Below are 17,903 nucleotides of genomic sequence, written 5' to 3'. Positions count from 1 at the left end.
CGTGAAAGGGAATGTGCTCGAAATGTAACTCTTCTGGCGAAGACGTCCTTTCTCTAGCTCCAGAGCAAACGTCGTGACTACAAAACCAAGAAAGCCAGATCCACATTGCACATACGTGAACCGCTACGAGCAGCCGCAGCTTTGCCTCCCGGGACCCACCTAAATCCACCCTGCGCTGTGAGCTGCTACCGTCTCCAGTCTCCTGCCCACCTGTCCCACGCGGGTGCCCGTGTCTTACGCTTGGACCGCTGCTCCTAACCCAAGAGAACATCTATCTACAAGATCCTCTAAAAACACACTGCATTCGTTTACACCAGTAACATCCCTAGACATGACAAGGCGGGGACGTGCCAGTGGTTCAAAGCCAATTCAACTATTTCATTTTACTGAGACAAAACACAAAATCCCAGGGCCTCAACCCTGATTTCTATTTTAACTAAGGTAATGCCTAAGCTTCCTCTAACAGGAGCCTTCCTGCATGCTTGGAAAAGGTTTCTGAACCATGGCCAATTTATCTAAGAAGCTGGAGGGAGCAGAGGCACGGTGGGCTGTGTGGACCAGTAAGGTGCCCCTTCCATACCAGCGGTGTGGGTTGCCCCTGCTTGCCGACGCCGACCTGTGTGGGCTGCGTGAGGCTGAGCACAGGGGGCTGGAGGGCACTGGTCACGGTGGCCGCCGTCTTCCCGGCCGTGCGCTGGACTGAGCTACTCAGCACCACAGCCGTGAGCGCAGTGGTGGCCTGCGAGGCGGGCGGTGGCGGCTGCTGCTGGCTCTGCTGGATGAAGGCCGCGGAGTCGGGAGTCAGCTGTCTCAAGGCGGGTAAGCTCCTCTGGGTGGAAAGACAGACACGAGGGGTCAGGGGGTTGCTCATGCGTCAGTTTTCCTTGCTTAAAAATTCAGAAATATCAACTTTTACAGAAAATTTTTGAGTTAAATAAGACGGATGTTGGCCCTCACAGCAGCACGTCTGGATGTCAGGGGCCAGGACCCCATCCCACCCTCCCACTAGGCGGGATTATTCCTGATAACAAATGTCCAAAATGTGTTTAAGAAAACAAACAAAAAGAGCCATATTTTTAAAATAGTTTTTAAAATATTTTAACATCACGGGAAGAGAAGATTCTGAATGTTCCCAACACATGGAAATAAGTATTCAAAGTGATAGACCCCACATACCCTGATTCTATGAATGTAACAAAACATTACATGCACCTCATAAATATGTACAAATATATGTATTAAATTTTAAAATGTGCTCATACCAATGATTATCCAACAGACAGCCTGACACTGTTAAAACCCTTGGTCCTATCCAGTTTTGCAAACACTACCCCAATTCCCTGTTCCCCTCGGTTTCAGGAAGCACGCGCCCTTCTCACCACCTTGCGCACAACAGAACCACAAGGCCACAGTGTCAGGGGAGCTCCTGCTTTACAGAAAAACACCTAACATTCTGTCCCCAGGCACTGAGTCCCCGGCCCCACCCCCGCAGGGAGCACAGGCGCTGTGCACCCTCCGTGCCTGGAGCATCCTCACCCCTGTGCACTTGGAGCATCTGCGCCCCACCCCTCCCTGGCCCTGCTGCTCGTCAAGCACCCGGGCCTTCGAAATTACCTTCAGGAAAGGCACAAGGTAAGGTTGAGGTGAAGAATTAAGTTCTCGGTATAACCTGCTTGTGAAATCTTCTGCTTCGATTTTTCCATCCTTAAAAATAAAATCCATGTTGAAATTCTGGTGAATGAGATTCCACACACACTTCTGAATCCCGCATCACTCTGGTCTTGTATTTTACGGCTGATTCCGCCCCGAGTTTCACTGGACAGAGGAGATGGGAAAGTCTGCGTGCTACACCTTCCACAGATACACGTGTGACAGGCGCTCACCCTGGACACCGCAGTGCAGCCAGCTGCGGACCACGTCTCCTCCTGGGAGGGTCACCTGTCTACTTCTCGTCTTTTTCTAAGCCTCTTACTCAATGCCAGTCTTTACTCAGTGTTTACCAGGCACCTATTCGGTGTCAGGCATTTTGCTAGGAGGCAGATCAGCCTAAAAGTAACTCCATTATCAAAGCCAGCCCTGCAAGCACAGTGCTACAGGAGGTCACAGCGTGCCAGGGGCCACACAGACAGGATCCAGACAGTCAGGGCATCAGCACCTTCAGGAGCAGACAACAGCTGTGCTCACCCCTGCAAGCAGTCACGGTGCCCAGAGTCCAGTCAGATAAAAGGGAGCCCAGAGCAAGAGGGCCAGATCCTGTTTCAGAAACAGAGGCCAGCGTGGCATAAAGGTCGGGAAGACAGGCGACAAGGGTGGGAAGGCGGTGCCTGGACTGAACCCTGAGAGACTCAGGAAGACATGGTCAGGCGGGCAAGGAGAAGGCACGGAAAGACTGGCCACTCCAGATCCCCAGGCCATCCCACTGAGGCCAGCATACCCCTGAGCCATGAGACAGCCGTGGGGAGAGCCAAGGTAGAGAGCCAAGAGTTTGGCCATGAGTAGAGATGTAGAGCTTGGGACTGTGGGTTAAGGAGAGGGGAGGCTGCCAGGAATCCTCCCACGTTCTGGCCAGGAGACAGAGTGCTGTTCACTGCGACAGAGGTTTCGGACGGGGTGGGGGCAGGGGTGGGGGGACGGCTCTGCCACTGGAGCACGAATGTGCCTCAGCTGGTCTGCTCCACGGGGAGGGGACTTCTGCTGGCTCAGGGTGCGGAATGCCTGTTCCAGCAGGGACTGCGGACACCTGGGAATTTTACAAGAGGTCACACAGGAGTGGGGAGAGGACCACAAGGGAGCTGCCAGGGACGCTGGCCAGAGTGCAGCATGGTGGGGGCAGCCAGAGGAGAAGAGAGCCACAGACAAGGGACACAGGCACCAGAAAATGGCAAAGCCCAGGAGACCACCAGGCACCAGCCCCAGAACACCCAGCCCCAGGAAGGAGTCTCCTCAGCTAGGCCACACACACCTCTGACAGGTGTGCACCCCCCCCCCTGCCTGCAGCCTTCCAGAGCAGCTCTCCCTTTGCTGGCACAGGCCTCCCAGGCACAAGTCACAGCAGCAATAGGTGTCTCTCCTATGCAACAGGCCTTAGGGAAAAGGGAATGTCAAGTCAAGGTTTCTCACCAGTAAATTCTGCACGAGCTCTTTCACATTAGCTGCTGTCTCTGTAGACTGCTTGCCAGATGAAGCCAGTTTTATTAACGTAGATAGGAAATTTTTACATTTCTTCACGTTTTCCATAGTTTCCTGGATTAAAGTAAAAAGACATAAGTGAAAAATCTTAAAAGGCAGATTTTTGTCACAGCCTTTGGTTAATAAAATATGCGCATGTATAAGAGATACATATATTTCTCCTCTAAACTTCAAGAAAACGCACCACCTCTTGGCCTGTGGATGGGAGTGGAACCCCGGGCCATGCTCTGAGGGGCGGCCCAGCCACATCAGTCACATGGCCACCGAAGTCAGCATCTCCCACGGTCCCGCAAGGCCACGTCTAGGAATGTAGCTATGCAAATAATGAAAAAAGTGAAAAGAGACTCTGCGAAGACGCCTGCTGCAATGTCGCTGACCATAAGGACAACCTATGCCAATCCAAATGGACACAGAAGGAAACAAATAGGAGGCAGACGTGAAAGCAACGAAAAGTGCGCAGCAAAGAAACCCAAGAAGTTGCCAAGTGGGGCTCACTGTTCACAGACGTCCATCACCACAGGCCAACACTGCGCGTGTACAAACGGGTGGTGCCGCCATTTTACAGACTGAACGCGACCGTCCACCAGTGACTTTTTCAAAGGCAGGTGTTTGGGCTTGTGCTGTTTGCAGACTTCTGCAGTCTGAGGCCCTCAGGGCCCACCTCAAGCAGCAGAGCCCCACACGCTCACGTGGGCCCAGACTGTTCATGGCTTTGTGAAGCAGGCAGCAAGCGGTCTGGGACAGAAGCCGGCCCGAGGTCTCAAGGCTGCCTTTTCTGACCTGCGCCATGGGCCTGACCGTCTTTGAAGGCACAGAAAGGAGCGGCTCTTACCGTGGCAGCTGAGGAAGTGGCGGTGGCCCCTGGAACCGTGCGCTGAGGAGTCCCCGTCTGAACAGCCGTTGCCGTCCCAAGTGAAGCCGTCTGGGCAGCGCCGCCCAGAACGAGCTGAGGCTACAAGAATCCAAAACACAAGGTAAGCGCATCTCATGCTACCAGCTAATGAGGGGAAGACCAGCCTCACACCCAGAAAAAGAAAACAAGCCTCCCTGTGGTGGCCAGGACGCCCAGGAAGCCAAGGGCCCTGGACACCTGCCAGTCGGCTGGACATGGGAGTGCTGCTGGGACGCCTGCCCTGTGCCCTGACGACCGCAGTCCTGAGCACCTGAGGAAGGCATGATTTGCACCTGCATCAAAAACAGACGTTCACAAAGCCAGGCACTGCAGAGACTCCAGTCCTCAGAAGTCCATGGAAAAAGGCACATAGTGACCAGAGTAAATAATACTAACGGACAACCCAGATCCCCATCTCTCAGAAATCAAAACAACTGAAGAACGGCTCCTGAAAGCTCCATCCTCCCAGATGCAGAGGCTGGCTACAGGGCAGTCAGGCCTCCACAGCCACAGCCTCTCGCAGGGGAGGGTCCCCAGCTCCCTGCAATCACCCAAACCCACCTTTCTTTACTCCCCAAAAGTGAGTGTCAACAAGAAGCCTCCCACAAAGGGGAGTTTTCAGAGCAGATTCGAGCAATGAAGGATGGGTCATCAGTGTCAAACTGTCAGAAAGGAGCGGCTGCTTTGCTAAGCAAATGAACAGCCAGACACCAAAAGGTAGCTCAGACAACTCGGTGGCCCGCACTCAATTCCTCACATTTCCATTCTACACGAATAATCAGAATGCAAATGTTTACTGATATTTTAAACCAGTACTTTTCCAATGTATAAATCTAGTCGTCAACATTCTCTTCTCTCCAACTTTTTAAACACTCCTTTGCAGCTTCTGAAAGCAGGGGGCAGTGTAAGCCTGAGAATGGCTCCAGAGCAGTGAGCGCAGCTCCCTCCCGGCGGCAAGGTGGGTGCAGCCCCGCCAGCACGCAGGAAGCAGCTCTGAACAACCCCACAACCCCGCTTCCAGAGGGGTGCGGAAGGGCTGTGAGGAGACAGCAGGGCAGACGGGCTGTTGCTAAGTCTGTGTATCTTTTCACTTGTAACAATAAGCATGGATTTTTTTTTAACTGAAAAACATCAAATAAAAACCTCCAGGGAAGAAAACGTAAAACGACACACCAAGCTGCTGTTTCCGGACCCCAGGAGTGCCCAGGACCCATCTCATCTTTTGGGAGTTTTCTTTCCCATCAGAACTGACTCCTCGCACTTACTTCTGCTCCTGTGAACACATATTTCCCTCAGATGATATCCAGATCGTGTCTGCCACTAAGTATAATGCAAAAACTTAACCATAAGCTTCACTACCTTCTCAGAAAAGTCACTGTACCCAAAAATCCAGACGCACCAATCAGAGCACAGGACAGAGCAAGCTCCTTCAGGGAAAACACCGAGGGCAGGGCCCGCACCAAAGGCCAGCAGACGTCTCCCTGGTACCGAACCGCCCTTCCACCCGCTTTCACCCACTGCAGCTGCAGCCAGCCGGGACAAGATCCCGTGAGGGTGGAAGAGCCGGGTGGGGGAAGCTGCCCCTGAAGTCCACAGCCCCGGGGCTCAGCCTCCGTTTCACCACTGAGCAATGGGAGCAGGGTCTGTAGCACTGAGGCAAGGACTCTGGATCCGTCAGCAGCGCGTCCAGGCCTGGTTCACGGCAGGTGCTTCACCGGCAGTGACCAACACCACAGAGACCTGCGCATCCACGGACGCTCACAGATACCAGACCAAGAAAAACCCCCGAACCACTTTTCTCCCAGCTGCTTCCTGCTGACTGCCCAGAGAAGGCTGCTTCCCTCACCAGGTGCGTCTGACCAGCCAGCCCCTTCCCCTCCACGCACCTCCGCCGCCCTCCAGAACAGCCCGGCTGCACACAAACCCTTCTGGGCTCTGCAGACCAAAGGCCGAGCTGTCAGGAGCATCAGCACCACTAGGAGAGGGGCTAGCACCTGCTCTGGGACACGCCCCCCTCCGCAGATGAAAACGCTGTTCTAGAAACCAGCGGCCACCTGGGTGGGTGCAGAACCCTTCTGGAACTATGCTCTCACTACGGAACGGGACGTGAGTGGCAGGTGGCAGCATGGCGTGGCAGGCACCCTGCAGGCGGCATGGCCAGGAGTGAGTCCCAGAACCTCCCTCGCCTCAGCATAAGCGCCGCATCACGAGATGAAAGAAGCGAGCTCATCTGCTTCCCAGGGTGCGGTGAAAATTACAGTCCATGTGCCTGCAACAGTGAGAACGACGCCTCGGCCACATTCATCTCAGCGACAGCTGCCATCCCCATGGTTACACACAAGGCCACATGTGCACACACACACTGTCCTCACCGCAGGCTGCTTCTGCTTCAGACATGCCTTATGATCAAGTATTAGTAAGCACATAGTTTTAAAGCTTCCAACATGGTGGAAAGCTTGAACAGTGTTGCTGGTGTTAAATTCTGTGGGACTAAAAAAAAAAAAAAAAAACAGATTCTGACTTATCCCATGCTGGTGGTCAAAGAAAAAGCACTTTCTTCAAGGAGAACCTTCCTCCCCAAATTTGACTTAGTATCCAGTTTAAAAAAACAACCCGGGAGGCGGAGCTTGCAGTGAGCTGAGATCGCGCCACTGCACTTCAGCCTGGGCAACAGCGTGAGACTCCGTCTCAAAAAAAAAAAAAAAAAAAAAAAAAAAAAAAAACAAAACTCCTAAGGCCTCATCTTTGCATCAAAGAAATCAGGCTTCATGGCCCCTGCAGCCTCAGCAGATCCGCCGCCCGCCCTCTCACCTGGACGCCGGGCGAGCGCTGCAGGGTTGCACTGGGCTGCACCGTTGTCTGGGCCTGAGACACTTGCTTAATTATGGTAGTTGGGGTCACCTGCCGTGCAATGATAGGTGTTCCAGGTGCCTGAAAAATAAGCAGAGTCACGTAAAACAAGCGCAAGTAAAAGGAATTCCCACCCCCAGGTACAAAGAAATTATCCCTTCCAAATGTAACTAGTATATCCGAGTGGGCCCCAGGCTTCTCCATGATCTGCAATGAAGCCACAGTAATTCTAAAGTTTTCTTACCAAAGAACAAGTGTATGACAAACATTTTCCTATATCACAATAAACATATCACTAGGCTTCTTAGCATCTCTACAAAAACTCGTCTCTGAAGAACGCAGTGTCTGGAAATGAGTCCTCGTGCTGCTGGCTCGTGACCTCATTAACAATCACCAACAAGGGTGCAAAGGCAGACGGCCAGTCGGTGCCGCAGAGGGGAAGGGATGTGGCCGCCCCTAGGCTAGATGGCCAGTCAGTGCCAGAGAGGGGAAGGAAGGTGGCTGCTTGGGACAGAGGTGGGGACACCACAAGTCCTGAGCCCATGAAGTTTGTCAGAGAGAGACTGACATGGAAAGAGCAGATGGCGGACTGCAACGCGATGCCCACAGTGCAAGTGAAGCCACGAGTGTCTTCCACAGCATCCCACTCAGCAGACAGATGCTGCAGACTTGAGGACACCGTTCTGTGCTACTTCAGATCTAGGTGGTCTCTGGCAGCCTCCGGCACGTCCGTCCACGTCCCCGTCTATGGGACAGAGGTACGACTCCAGAGGGTACGCAGGTCACGTGGCAGGCAGAGAACGCTGATCAAGTCATTCCAATCTTCACAAACCTGCCAGGTCGTTCAGAGCAGCAGGGTCACAGTGCCAGGGAAACACGGCAGGAGACGGAGCAGGAACACGCAGCGTGCGGGCACGTGCAGGTGACAGTCATGGGGCCAGACACAGACACACGCCGGGAAAGGCGAGTCCCGGGCACTCTGCCCTCCAAGTCAGAATCCATGCTCCCTACCACAACTCGGGAGTCGGGAGCTTCGGCCCTGAAGGCTGACGAGGTTTTGTGTGTGTGTGGCCCTCATGCGCCCCCTAACAACAGCAGCCAACCCCACTCGCACACAGAGGCTCCAGGACTCTTGGTGCCTTAAGAGTCTCCATGCAGCGCTGGTGGCGTCCTGCCAGTGGAGTCCTAGCACGATCTCTACTTTGCAGATGAGGGGACAGGCACAGGAAGGTGAAGCCATAGGGAGAGAAGGGAAGGGGCCAGGACGGCCAATCCTGGACTGCTCACTTTGACCCCACTCGGCCAGCCCTTCGGTGGGCTGCAGGAGCTGGTGCCACTGAGCTGGGCAAGGCCCTGCCACCAAGAGGAGGACAGGAGAGCAGTGCCGTCCTGGCCCATCCTGGATGGGACCGGACACCGCACACACTTCCCAGTCCTCACTCCCACGGCTATGCCTCGCCCTTGCAGGCTTCCCCAGCATGCGTGGGTAGAGGGGCTGGGCAGGGAAGGGGTTCACACTCCAGGGCACATGTGCACTCACCTGTACGGTGGAGATCTGGACGGGAGGGGCACTTGTGGGGGTGGCAGGGCGGGGCGCCATGGTGGTCTGAGGCTGGGCATGGGCCTGCGCCTGCATCTGGGCCAAGGCCTGCTGAGGAATCATTAACAACTGCCCATTCTCACTTCGGACGAGGACCATTCCTGCAGACAAAGGAGACCTGGCGTCAGGAATGCATCCACCCAGAGCCCTGAGGAGACCCTGGCCCGACCCAGGGAAAGCTGACAGCTGTGAGAAGGAAACAAAGGAAATCAAGTCTTAAACACACGAATCCCCCGAACTCGAAACACACTTGTGAATCACGATGGTATACAAGACGAGAAAACTGTAAAGGTTGCTAAAAGGCCGTGAAAAAAAAAAAATGGCACCTGAGCCTTCCTTTTATAAATGAGCCGGACAGCAAGGCAATGTAGCAATGGCTTCCACTGGCCACATCACGTGCCCCCATGCCCCCAACCGGCCCACACACCCCACAGACATGCCAGTCTCCTTGCTCCCACCTCCTGCTTGTGCCATGGCCATGTCGGCTGGGCTGGGCCTAGAGGTCACAACCATGTCTACGGCCCACACTCCAGGTTCTCCCAACCTGCTGTCCTGTGACGCCCAGACCCAACAGAAGGAGGGTGGGCCACGAGGCTCCTCACCAGAACCCTCCTCTCGGGGGGCGGGACAGTGGTGCCCCCACGCTGCCCTGACACCCACAACACAGGCGCAGAGATGCGACACAACCCTTAGGAAAGGAGAACTATTTGCCCTTCGTGGTTCTTGAGCTAAATTGTGGGAAAGCAAATCCTACCATTTAGGTTTGGCATTAATTTTAGCTTCAAAAAACAGCAACCAGTTAGATCACAAATTCCATTAGAAACAGTAACACAACGGTCCAACTTTTAAATGTTAACTTCCCATGACAGAGGTGGGGATGCAGCCGCGGGAACAGGGCTATAAACATTGCACTCGTTCCCGCGTGAAGACTCGGCAGACGGCCCAGCACCACAGAGCTGAGAAACTAAACACACGTGCAATGAGGCACCGCCACCGGCCGTCCCCACCACCCATCACACGCTGGCCAAGCCGCAGGGCACAGGGGGCGGCCACTGTGTTTCCCAGCCTCTCCTTCCTCCCCTTTATGGAGAATGGAAAACAATAACCTCAAAAAAGATAAAGTAAGGCCTGAAAACCTCCTGTTGGTCCTGACAAATAAGCGTGGGGCTTCCTCCTCCTGTGCTATGACGCTGGGGCACTCTCAGAGGTTTCGGGAGAGTCTGGGAAGCTGCTGGGCTCCAGCTCTTTCGAAACTCAGCGTGGTATCAAGAATAACGGTAATGCCTCTCCTGGGCTAACATCTAAAATTCTTGATCCAAAAAGCCACATTTATACCCATTCAGAAAACTTCCCCCCAAAACATCCCTTTCAAAATAAACCATGGAGAAATCAAACAAAAACGAAACACCCAGCTGCAGCAAATAACCTGCTGGAATCTCCAAGCCTGGAGCTCACGAATAAAGTAACAGGAAAGGCCTCCAAGGCTCCATCTCTTGAGTCTGTGCCCACAGTGCCCAGAACAGCCTTCAAGCCAGGCGGACACTCATCAGCCATGTGGCCGCCAGAGCTGCTGCAAGTCACGAGGGAGAGTTCCACTCTCACCCAAGCACACATGGGGCCTGGGGACCCCAAAACAAGACACCTGGTAAACACCCCATGTCTGTGATGGTTATTATGGAGTGTCAACTTGATTGAAGGATGCAAAGTACTGCTCCTGGGTGTGTCTGTGAGGGTGCCGCCAAAGAAGGTTAACATTTGAGTCAGTGGACTGGGAGAGACAGACCCACCGTCAATGTGGCTGGGTACCATTGAATCAGCTCCCAGCGTGGCTGGGACAAAAGCAGGCAGAGGAACGTGGAAGGACTGGACTGGCTGAGTCTTCCAGTCTCCATCTTTCTCCCGAGCGGATGCCTCCTGCCCTGGAACATCAGACTCCAAGTTCTTCGGCTTTTAGACTCTTGGCCTTACACCAGTGGTTTGCCAGGGGTTCTCCAGCCTTTGGCCACAGACTGAAGGCTGCGCTGTCGGCTTCCCTACTTTTGACATTTGGGGACTCGGACTGGCTTCCTGACTCCTCAGCGTGCTCACAGCCTATTGTGGGACTTCACCTTGTGATCCTGAGAGTCAATTCTCCTAATAAACTCCCCTTCATATATTCACCTCTCCTATTAGTTCCGTCCCGTTAGAGAACCCTAATACAATATCCTCAAACCCCACACTTCATTCACTGCATTTGGAGACACTTGCTCCTCCTCCTCAAGAGTTCTGAGAAGCCAGGATGAGTGTAGTGGCTCACGCCTGAAATCCAGCACTTTAGGAGGCCAAGGTGGAGGGATCGCTTGAGGCCAGTTTGAGACCAGACTGGGCAATATAGTGGGACCCCATCTCTAAAAAAAATACATCTTTTTTAAATTAGCCAGGCGTGGTGGCACACCTTAGTTCCAGCTACTTGGGACGCTAGGGTGGGAGGATCATCTGAGTTCCAGAGTTGGAGGCTGCAGTGGGCTATGATCGCACCATTGCACTCCAGCCTGGACCACAGAGTGAGACCCCATTTCCTAAAAACAAAAAAATGTTTTTAAGGAATTCTGAGAAGCCGATAATGGATGCAGACTGAAGTGCACACACAGGGATGGTAACAGGATAAAGGAGGCTTCAGTGTCCCAGCGCCTCCACACCCAGCGTCAAACCTGCCAACCTCATAGTGAGTGAAGAGACTTTTAATTATCAGGAGCTTTGTGCTTTAAAAAATTGCATCCAAGGCCAGGTGCGATGGCTCACACCTGTAATTCCAGCACTTTGGAAGGCCAAGGCAGGTGGATCACGAGGTCAGGAGATCAAGACCATCTTGGCTAACACGGTGAAACCCCGTCTCTACTAAAAACACAAAAAATTAGTCGGGCATGGTGGCAGGCACCTGTAGTCCCAGCTACTCGACTTGGGAGGCTGAGGCAGGAGAATGGTGTGAACCCGGGAGGCGGAGCTTGCAGTGAGCCGAGATCGCGCCACTGCACTCCAGTCTGGACGACAGAGCCAGAGTCCACCTCAAAAAAAAAAAAAAAAGGATCCAGAGATATTTACAGGAATACATTTAAAAAAAAAAGCATTAACGAAATTAGCAATGTTGTTAAAATTCTAACAAAATAAAAGTGGCATTCTGGACATCACAAAAGTGTACGGAAACAGACACGGGGTCACTGTGAAATGTGCCCTATGGTCAGGGCCAGTGTCCCTTGAGGTTAGGAAAAAAGTTGGAGAAGGAATCAAACATCCCACAAGAAGTGACCATGTGACTTCAGGCAGGTATAATGTAGCCTCTCGAAGCACTGAAAATATCTGTGAACCAAGCATGAGTGGCCACATCTCCTAAGCCGAACTGAGGTTTGCTTCCAACAAATAGCACATAGGAGGCGCTGTCACTGGGGACTTTCTTGTCCGCCTCCCTGGTTATTGTATCACAGCCTGACTGTGCCAAAAAGCAAAGTCAGACACTGTGTGATGGTCTGAGGACAGTCAGAACACCAACAGCTGCATCCAAGCCATGTTTCCGAGATGTTCTCACAGTTCTGGGTCCTATGAGCTTCTGTGTACGGACAAATAATCCAGCAGCATCTATTCACACCAAAGCAAAGAAGTGCAACTCCGTCTCAAGACATAACTAATTTAAGAGTCATCCACCGTGGTTATGGGCGGCACCTGGCCTACGAAAGGCAGCCGCCCCTGTGCCTCTGCTCCTTTCTCTGCACCTGCAGCAGGGTAAATGTGGCAGGTGTGGCCCCCGCCCCACCCCACAGATGGGACCCCGAGGCCAGGGCAGACGGTTCTGTCTGACAGCGCCCCAGAGAGAGCCGCGTGGGACACTGGCCGCGTCCCCACCCAGGTCTTTGTGAGGAGTGCAGCGAGGAGCCAAGGATGACAGGCAGCAGGGCTCTCGGATACAGAGGCACAACCGGCTCCACATACCCAGCCCTCGAGTCAGGGAGGAAGAGGTCAAACCTGTAACAAGAAACACGATATCTGTCCCAAAGACCCTCAGCGTCCTCGTTCAACCAAGACGGGCAACTCCAGGTGGTGACGGGATGGGGCACAGCCCTGAAGGTCATTAACAGTTAAGGTCAGGAAGCCGGGGCCTGGGACCCTGCCTCCTGACTGGGCCACCGTGGCCACTGCCACCTCCCCGGCAACCTCTTCAGCTTGCAGCCCCTCTCTCTGCCCCATCCCACCTTCCTGGAGACTCCTTCATGGCATAACCAAAACCCCACACCAGCCAATGTGCACATACAACCACCATAATGTGTCCGGGTCCAGCTAACAGAACCACACTGGGACTTCCTTTTCTAACTGTCCTAGTATCTTCCTTACCACAGAAAGAGGTGTTCTTCACAGAAAATTTAAGAAGTGCAGATAAGTACAAGAACAATGGAAACCCTCTGAAGCCCCTCCCCTGCCTGGCACAGCTCAGGTGCCACCCAGCATGCACACCTGTGAGCCTGTGCACTTGGAAGCCGTAAGGACCACGGGGGCCACCCGCCCCAGTTCTCTGCCCGTTTCCCTGTTCCCTGTCCGCTCCCCGGGTGCACTTCCCATGGCAGTAAACATTCTTCAGAAACATAACTGTCCGTGGCTACATACAATTTCATCCAAAATGTGTTTACAATTTCCTTTTGGTGAAGATTTAAGCTATTTTCTATTTTTCATTATGGTGAAAATGTAGGTTCTGAAACTGAAACAGTGTGAAACTCTCTCCACTCTCCCAGCAGTTCAAGGCCACACTGCTTCAGGGCAATGCAGAGCCAGCAGCGGCCGCCGGACGCCTCCCTGGGGAAGGAGCAGTGTGCGCCCCTCCAGAGCCCGGCCAGCGGCCTGCGGTGACCAGTGCCTCCCCCGGAGTCTTCCAGGGACCCACGTCCCCAGCTCAGCATGCCATCACCGATTCCCACCCACCTATTCCCAGTGTGAGTGAATCCCACCCTCCCTAAGGAGAAACACCAGGGTTCTTACCCCACACGACAGTTGTCCTGATTCCTTTCGTAGGTAACACTTTTACTGTATTTGAAGCCAAAATGTAGAGCACGTGAAGCTGTGTGAAAACCACACAGGCACCTGCATCCTGGGAACCCTCACCTGTGGGGAAAATGCCCTCGCCGGGTGCTGCAGGCACAAACCCCGGCCCTGGGCCTAGGGCTGTGGAGGACTCTGCCCTGGCCTCCTGAGGCCCAGCCCGGGCTACCTCTTGGCCCTGCACTGCCCACACTGGCATGGCTCTGTCTGTGGCTCTCCTGTGTAGCCCAGGTCAGGACACATCACTCCACAGGGGTCCACGTTCACCTCTGCCAAACCCAGGGCTGTGACCGTCCTGGTACCCAAGTCACTTGGGAGCATGGCCCCAACCCCAGCCCGGGAGGACAGGCCCCCGTGGATTCTGAGAGAGGCATTTCCTCCCTCCTGACGCACAGGACAGGCTGCAGGGACCGCTGTCCCCTCTGCCAGTGGGGGGCTCTTCCTGGGCCTGAGGGGCTCTCAGCGCCAGCTCTCCTCCTGAGGCTATGGGGTTCTCTGGCACAAGTATCGGGGCACCGAGGCAGGTGCCCCTGCCAGCCCACGGGGACACAAGGTCCCACCCTGAGGTGCCGTCCAGCTCCACGTCTGAGCCCTGCTGGTTTTCCTTATTTTCTAGAACGCTAAATTCTTCATTTAAAAGAACACTTATCCAACTTCCCCAGCCTTTCTGGGTATCTGGTTTGTTAGGATGTCTGTCCCATCTCACCGTCACTGTCACAGCTCAATACCAGCCCCTCCACCAGATGGGCAAACAGCCAGAGACCACCAGCTGCCTGAGGAAGGCCCAGAATCAACCCAGACACCAAAACAGTGAACTGATCAAAATAGGCAAGAAACCCTCTACAAAATCACAAAGATTATCCAATACAACAGTCAAATTAAACATTCCTGGGATGACCAGACGACAGCACCGAGGCATTCCCCCTGAATACAGCACAGAAAAAGAGAGTGGAAACTTGGAAGAACAGATGAGAAATGTGAAGAAGCATTCCAGAAAATCCAACAGGTAATCAACAGGAATTCCAGGAGGAGGATAGAAAGGAGAGCAGTTGCTGGAGCCAGCGTGAACATGAGGAAGGAGGCGCACACCAGCCTCACCGCAGAAGCCAGACCACTGGGAAGGAAAGACTTTCCCCGTGTTTCCAGGGGAAAAACACAGATCCCAGCCACAGTACAGGAAAGCAGAGCTTGGCAGCCCTGAGAGCTCCACAGACACGGGAAGAGATGGCCAGCACCTTAGAAACCCCACGGGAAATTACCTTCCACCTGGAACTCAATGCCAGGCCAAACCACCCATCAAGGCTCAGAAGCAAAAAAAGGCATTTCAGACAAACTAAGTCTCAAAAAAGGTATACTCTGTAAGAAGGGAGAAGCCACTTAAACAAGGGAGTAAGTGAAGAAAGCAAAAGACAGGATCCAGGAAACATGGGACTGAACCCAAAGGAAACAAGGGGACTCTCAAGGATGAAGCGGAAGGGAGGACCAGGCATGGCCAGGCGCAGGGTCCGGAGGGCCAAGGCACTGGGGCTGGCTGTAGGGCAGTAAAAGCACCTGGGAGCCCGCAGCACTTCTAGCTGCTGAGACACAGCTGCCTGCACAGGAAGCAGAAGCAGCACAGCACTTGGCTCGACTCAAACAGCGTGTTCACAGCCAAGGGCTGTGCGCGCCGAACGCAGAGCTGGCCAGGGCTGCGTGGGCTGGGCCGGGGCTCTGCGGACCGCGGCTGGGTGGCCGGATGGTCGCTAGCTGACACTCAGCAACCTCAGGAGGTGGCTGTACAGGCAGAGCCATGTGGATACACGTATTCAAAGCAGTCCCCTCTGAGAGGCAGTTAAAAGGGGGTGGGTAGGCCAACAGAGTCTGTCACTGAAAGCTCTGCTCTTCAAAACAAGCATATGATTAAAGTTTTATGCTTTTTTTTTTTTGAAACGGAGTCTCGCTTAAAGTTTTACATTTTTAAATTAAAAAAAAAAAAAAAAAAGCCAGCCAGCACCTCAGACGGCGACAGGGAGGCACTGTATGCAGTGGCTGCTCTGTGAGTGAGTGAATTCTTGGGGGGCAGGGCAGGTCCATACCCCGGGAGGACGCTCGGAACTCAGGTACACAGCGGCCAGCGGCTGCCAGCGTCAGAGGCGGAGCGGGCCCTCCCAGCACGCCAAGGTCTTGGAGGGGCAAGAACACCCCAGGATGGACCCCAGGGGACACAAATCTAAGAAAATCCCTCCCTCCCCTTCCCAGCTGTATTTGGAACGGTATCACGAAAGTGTCTGCGCAGTGGAGACTTGTGCAGTCAGGAGGTGGGCGGGCCTGCGATGACTTCTGTCCGAGAAAACGCAGGACAGCTGTGCTGTCAGTTGGCTGCCCTGGCCCTCACTCCACACCCAAGCATGGAGAAGTGGGAAGGGTTGCGGCTGGCTGCAGAATAAAGGCAGCCCCTCTGGAAGGCCCAGAAAACACAAACAGAGCCACCAGCAGGCAGTCTCGTCCCCAGCAGAGAAGAGCATGGTCCTCAAGGAATAAGCTACCAAAAGGGCCAAAGAGATGAGCAAAAGTGGTGTTTCCCCACAGTGGAAAGGGGTAGTCTGACACCTGAGGGTTTGCAGCCCCACTTCCCTTCGTAACTAGGACATTCGAACCCTCTCCATGCTGCCAGCCGGGACCAGCGGTGGACAGGACACACGTGGTGACGGCCCAGATGTGGAAAGGGCCCCTCCAGAATCCAGCATGCTCTTCCTACAGAGGCTGTTTTCTCTCTAAGCGGGTGCTGTGCTGGGACAGGTGCACAGCCGCAGCTTCCTTCTAACCTGTTCTGGCTAAAGCCAAGTGTTCTCTCCCACCTCACGGGGCTTGGCAGGCGTAAGGGCCGGAGCAAAGCAGCAAAGGGGAACATATGCAGCCCAGTGCAGGCGCTAACACCACCGCACCCCGAATATTGTGCTAAAGATGAAGCCTCTGACACAGCTCCTGGTCCAGCACTTGCAGCACCCCCCTACCCCCCGCACATCGTAGATACCACTGTAAAATCATGAACTTTGATTCATCCTCCCCTAAAACTACAAAACGCTGATTAAAACAAAAATGTGAGCAAGTGAAGGGACGTGCACTGTGTTCATGGGTCAGGAAACTCAAGATGGTTAAGATGTCAACTCTTCCCAAACTGATCTGCAGAAGCAATGAATCCCAAAGTCCCAGCAGCCTCCTGTGTAGAAACTGACAGGGTGATTCCAAAATTCATACAGAAATGCAAAGGTCTTAGAGTAACCAACACAACTGTAAAAAAAAGAACAGTCAGGTTGGCTGCAGGGGCTCATGCCTGTAATCCCAGCACTTTAGGAGGCCGAGGTGGGCGGATCATTTGAATCCAGGAGTTCGAGACCAGCCTGGCCAACATGGTGAAACCTTGTCTCTACTAAAAATACAAAAAATTAGTTGGGCGTGGTGGTGCACCCCTGTAATGGAGGCTGAGGCACGAGAATCGCTTGAACCAGGGAGGCAAAGGTTGCAGTGAGCCGAGAGCACACCACTGCACTCCAGCCTGGGTGACAGAATGAGACTCCCTCTCAAACCAAACAAACAAGAAAAAGTCAGAAGGCTGACACGAGCTGATCTCAAGATGCATTAGAAAGCTCAGCACTTCAGGAGGCCGAGGCAGGGAGACTGCTTGGGCTCAGGAGTTCGAGACCAGCCTGGCCAACGTGCTGAAACCCTGTCTCTACTAAAAATACAAAAATTAGCTGGGCGTGGTGGCTCATACCTGTAATCCCAGCTACTTGCGAGGCTGAGGCAGGAGAATCACTTGAAGCCAGGAGGCGTAGGTTGCAGTGAGCCGAGACCACACCACTGCACTCCAGCCTGGGCGACAGAGCAAGACTCCATCTCAAAAAAAGAAAAGAAAAGAAAGCTCCTGTAATCTCAGGGCCGGGCTCACACCTGTAATCCCAGCACTCTGGGAGGCCAAGGTAGGCGGATTGCCTGAGGACAGGAGTTCGAGACCAGCCTGGGAAACATGGTGAAGTGCCATCTCTACTAAAAATACAAAAATTAGACAGTGTGGGCATGCCTGTGGTCCCAGCTACTCAGGAGGCTGAGGTGGGAGGACTGCTTGAGCCCGGGACGCATAGACTGTAGTGAGCCGAGATCACCCCACTGCACTCCAACCTGGGTGACACAGTGAGATCCCTGTCTAAAAAAAGCTCCAGTAACCAGGACAGCACAGTGTTGGTGCAAAGTTAAACTGATCAACACAGCCATGCAGAGTCCACAAACAGGCCCACATGCAGACGGACAAGGGCAATTCGGTGGTGAGGACGG

The 17,903-nt window shown here is 53.8% G+C and overlaps 1 protein-coding gene across 4 annotated transcripts in view; it reads right to left on the bottom strand.

Moving 5' to 3' along the window:
• LOC105470548 (TATA-box binding protein associated factor 4) overlaps positions 1-17,903 on the bottom strand; it is a 93,668-nt gene that overhangs the window by 36,628 nt on the left and 39,137 nt on the right. For all 4 annotated transcript variants that reach the window (XR_011613181.1, XM_071079090.1, XM_071079088.1 and 1 more), the window contains 6 exons: positions 8,472-8,632; positions 6,893-7,012; positions 4,022-4,141; positions 3,121-3,243; positions 1,615-1,704; positions 581-829 (listed from right to left, as the gene is read on the bottom strand). Coding sequence is in view for 3 of the 4 variants with exons in the window: in XM_071079090.1 (XP_070935191.1) it covers positions 581-829; positions 1,615-1,704; positions 3,121-3,243; positions 4,022-4,141; positions 6,893-7,012; positions 8,472-8,632 (863 nt within the window). In the remaining variant the exon portion in view is untranslated. The remainder of the gene's footprint in view (positions 1-580; positions 830-1,614; positions 1,705-3,120; positions 3,244-4,021; positions 4,142-6,892; positions 7,013-8,471; positions 8,633-17,903) is intronic.

This window comes from Macaca nemestrina, chromosome 15 (assembly GCF_043159975.1).
Source record: "Macaca nemestrina isolate mMacNem1 chromosome 15, mMacNem.hap1, whole genome shotgun sequence".
In the NCBI taxonomy this organism is placed as follows: domain Eukaryota; kingdom Metazoa; phylum Chordata; class Mammalia; order Primates; family Cercopithecidae; genus Macaca; species Macaca nemestrina.
The sequence above is the reverse complement of the archived record's forward strand: the minus strand, read 5'-3'. Positions and strand labels throughout refer to the sequence as shown.